Source organism: Pundamilia nyererei, unplaced genomic scaffold, assembly GCF_000239375.1.
Source record: "Pundamilia nyererei isolate P.nyererei 1_Seehausen unplaced genomic scaffold, PunNye1.0 scaffold00128, whole genome shotgun sequence".
NCBI lineage: Eukaryota > Metazoa > Chordata > Actinopteri > Cichliformes > Cichlidae > Pundamilia > Pundamilia nyererei.
Genome location: NW_005187529.1, coordinates 325,146 through 329,626, shown reverse-complemented (window position 1 = coordinate 329,626; position 4,481 = coordinate 325,146). Strand labels below are relative to the sequence as shown.

The following is a 4,481-nucleotide window of genomic DNA, read 5'->3' as shown; positions in this document are numbered from 1 at the left end:
ATGCAGTAACGCAGCGTTCCTACGGGAAAGTAACTGTAATCTAATTACCGTTTTTGCAATAGTAATCCCTTACTTTACTCGTTACTTGAAAAAAGTAATCAGATTACAGTAACGCGTTACAAGTAATGCGTTACTGCCCATCTCTGGTCATGTGTAGGGTGATGCTGTTTACCTAACATATATGTAAGCTATTCACACAAGTTTGTACTTGTTCATGTATAACCAGTTGAGTTGTCAGGCAGAAAACATTTTTAACAGTCACTGTGGGTGAAAAGTTTAAAGGGTGAAAAGGGACCACTTGAAGGAATGTAGTTTTTGGAGTATAACCATTTCAGCACAAATACACAAACACACATCTTAACTCAGCGAATAGTTTCTTATATAGTTTGAAGATACAGAAGAAAGACTGAAAATAGCAAAAGTCGAAGCAAAAGAGAGGCGAGAAGGTGGTGCACTGTCAGCAGAGCGTCAGGATAGAGAAAAAGAAAGTAGCTAGGTCTATAAATTTATTAATGACCTTCGTGCTGCGTCTTCTGAACTGTCTAATGCACTAACCTCCTCATACTTCATCCTTTCTCTTGCTTTCATCCGCCTGTCCATCACCCTTCTCTCCTTAAACTCCTCTAGTCCCCCTGCCTCTGCCTGCCACCCTCTGTCAAAACCTCTGTCAAAACCTTCCCATGCTCCACTCTCTCAACTTCATTCTCATACTCTCACCTTTCTCATCCCTTTTGAGGTCTACAGCTCTCTCATCTATGCCCCTGTCAGACACGACAACCCTCTGCCGCAATCTCGCTTTGCTGTGGAGAAAGATTTGGGTTATATAAAGATCAATATGAGGCCAGCTAAAGTTCAAGTAGATCCTGCTTAAATCTGTGATGGATCTGTCTGCCTTTGTATCTGCCAGCTTTAAAGGTTTGAGCGAGTGGGTGCAGGCATAAGAGAGATAGAGAGAAAGAAAGAGAGGAATATAAAAAAAAGTGAGTGTAACAAAAAAAAGGGAGGGAGGGGGGTGAAAAAAGACAGAAGAATGTACTGTAAGAGGCTGATAAGTTTAAGGGAGAAACAAGGACTGTATTGTCTCATGGGCGATGATGAAAACCAGCTCCACGAGTTCCTGTCCTTCAGCCATGACACGCACGCACGCACGCACGCACACACACACACACACACACACACTTTCCTTCAGCAGGTTATGCATGTCATTCGTGACACTTTCAGATGTTGCTGCAGTGTGACAGCTGAGCTCTCTCGAGCAGATATTCAGTCACTTCTAACACGTAGAAATCTCTACAGGCAACTTCTGACTCACCTCTCACTTCTTCAGCATATAGAAAGTGTGTTTACAGTCACTGTCAAGAGTTCAATGAACAATGGCAAAGCTCACTTTTTCTGCCAGTGGAATCATGATATGCTCTTTTTTTAAAGACAGACAGAGATACAAAGCATATATATGCAGTAGTTGTGTCTGAGAATAGGTAGATCTCAAAGTTTCCCTTGTATGCCTTCTATGTCACTATAAATATAATTATCTTATTTTTTTTACTTGCTGCTAAACAATTTATGTGTCTTTTCTGCGTAACTTTTGTTGCTTTAGTGTGTGAATTTATGAAGGGAAGTCTTTAAATGTTTGCTGCTGTGTTGTACGCTTGCTGTAAGGCCATTTTATAGATATTTACCCATTCCGCTGTGCCTATTGTTCTCAGCCTCATCCAGCTTCAGGTTCAGGGCGGACTCAGTCTCCGACATGGAGTTATTCTCTGACGTCCTGTCTTGAGCTATTTTGCCGGCCGCGCTGCTGACTGAATCTTCCACTCTGCCGCTGGGGTTTTTCGCAGCAGGTTGGACCCGTACGGACCCACTTGTTGTGCTTCTGCTACTGTAGCTGTAATGGGATTCAGCCTGCTCTAGGTCAGCATCTGAATCATCAAGACCCTGGCTTAGTTCAGAGCTGGAATCCTGCACAGCAAGGCTGTCAGTAGTGCTGCTGCTCGGGGTTGGGGAGCTGGAGGTTGGCATGGCATTGGACACAGGATGTACTGCTATTTTGTGCGAGGCTGTTTTTTCTGTTAGTTTTATCACAGTGGCAGCTGAGGCTGTGGTCGAATGTGCCACCTTGATGCGGGATGCCGGCATAGGTTTATCAGGAGCTTGACTGTCAGGAGTGGGAGCTGGAGAGGCTGAAGTGTCATCAGAGCCTTGCGTGATGGATGTTGGAGTGGGAGGAGGAGCTGGAGCCTTTCTTTTCCTCTGCTGGCTCATCTGATAAAATTGAAGGAAAAGGAGGCAGACAGTACAAAGTTAATTTACATGAGCACCTTGTGCATATGTGTGTGTCTGTGTGTGGTTTGACCATAAATTAGCCTGTAAATTCAGTCTGCCAAGCCTCAAGTAGAGTTTCCTACAGACTAATTAAATCAAGTGGAGTTCTGGCAGGCGTACAGGTTTTTAAATCCATCAGAGTGCCAACATTCCTTTTAAATTATTCTCCAACAAGACATATAGGGCCCGGCGTAAATACAGTCGATATGATGCAGTGGCATATTACGAGTACAATATATGTACTTCACTATGGTATTTCTTAGTTATTCAACTGGTAAATCAACAATTATTCAAATGCAATGCTGTTATACTGCTGATTTACTTACTGCCAAGCCAGTGATGACTTCCAAAAGAGACATGAAAGTCAGATTGTGATTTTCAGGTCAGTGCTTTAACAGAAATATCAGTGGATGTTCATGACTGAAATATTGTTTTGTGTTTTTCACAATGACAGAAGCTGGAGCTGAAAACTGAATAATAAATTGCAACTGGATCGAGAGGATGTTTTAAAGAAGAAACAAACAGGAAAGAAGGACAGAGCAGGAAGGAGAGAAAATAAAATTAAAAACAGAGCGATGGGACAAACCAATGAATCAATAAGAAACTATGTGGAAACTCAGTTTTGCTCAATGAGCAGATGAGACCTTTCATATGCTTTTTTTTTCAAGTTAATCTCACTTTCTATGATACGGTTTCAAAGAATCAATTTAAAAGTGCTCTGGGCAGTCTTCAGCAGTATCGATAACCTACTTTCGACTGGCGATCACCGCTTATGCTTTCAGCTTTTCCTTCATTCTGAAACGCAACAGAGAACATGCCTAGAGCTGTATGGAGCTTTGCATCATACAACAGGACAAAAGAGCGATAAGGCCACCTTGCATTTTTGCAGGTATGCTGGGTTCAAACATGTGAACTCAATGAACTCACTGCATGGCATTCTATGGACCTCCAAATGTCTTTCAGCTGATTGGCTGTCTCTTTTTTGGTCTCCCACTTCTCTCCCTCTTTAGCATTCAAATATACGTGAATGCAGACATACCAGTGCAAGTGGACAATAGTTGAAGCTGCAATAGATGACTGACTGCTCCAGAAGATTGATGTGTATTTTTCTAAGTGTGTGTACGTGCCTGTATGTGCTGGCTGCAGAATTAAGAGTCAGGCCTGGTACAAAGGGAAAAGAGCAGTGGCCTCAATACACAAGCATATGCCCAACACTTTTCTGTGCAACTGTATGAGCACGAGCATGCACACAGACATACACTTACATATGCACCAAAGTGCACACACACATTAAAGGAACAGTATATCTCATACCTCAGGCTGAGCTGCTGTAGAGATTAGGGGGTTGTTACAGGCTGCATGGTTAAGTGTGTGTTGCTCTCATGAGCTTATTGGCGCCATGACTGGGAACGCAGCATGTACTTAAGATTGTTAGAGACTGAAGCCCAGAACTCTGTAATATACTACACTCAAGGTCACACTATACATTAAGTTCAGCAGACTTTGCACTCTTATTATCTATAAACTATGTGTGTGCTGTTTAGTGATTCTCCATTTTCAATCAGACTATCTGTATTCTCAGTGCTGGCTGTTTTTCAGATTTATCACAGAGTGTTTCAGTATATTCAAGCTTTTTCATTATATTCCACGGGGTTGGCAAAAACAATGTCAAATATAATTGACAAAAGGTAGTAAGTTCATCCACATCACAGTATAATAATTTAAAAATTAATATATGTGAATATTAGCAATACTAACTATTTCCATTTAAATTAAAATTAATTAAATATATATACATATTTTACTCGGTTTGTACATTAAACATTTTTTATTATCACAGGCAGCCAGATAAATTTTGAGGTATATTAAAGTGGAAAGCCTGGAGAAATAGTTTGCTGCTTTATAAGAAAGCCCTCCGCAAAGCCAGAACATCTTACTATTCATCACTGATTGAAGAAAATAAGAACAACCCCAGGTTTCTCTTCAGCTCTGTAGCCAGGCTGACAAAAAGTCAGAGCTCTTTTGAGCCAACATCCCTTTAACGTTAACTAGTAATGACTTCATGAACTTCTTCACAAATAAAATTTTTATCATTAGAGAAAAAATTACCAGTAATCATCCCACAGATGTAATATTATCTACAGCTACTCTTAGTACCA

The 4,481-nt window shown here is 41.0% G+C and overlaps 1 protein-coding gene across 6 annotated transcripts in view; it reads right to left on the bottom strand.

Annotated features, from left to right (window-relative positions):
• Positions 1-4,481, bottom strand: part of cobl (cordon-bleu WH2 repeat protein) — a 67,032-nt gene that overhangs the window by 20,216 nt on the left and 42,335 nt on the right. For all 6 annotated transcript variants that reach the window (XM_005743136.1, XM_005743134.1, XM_005743139.1 and 3 more), the window contains one exon: positions 1,680-2,262. In XM_005743136.1, coding sequence (XP_005743193.1) covers positions 1,680-2,262 — 583 coding nt within the window. The remainder of the gene's footprint in view (positions 1-1,679; positions 2,263-4,481) is intronic.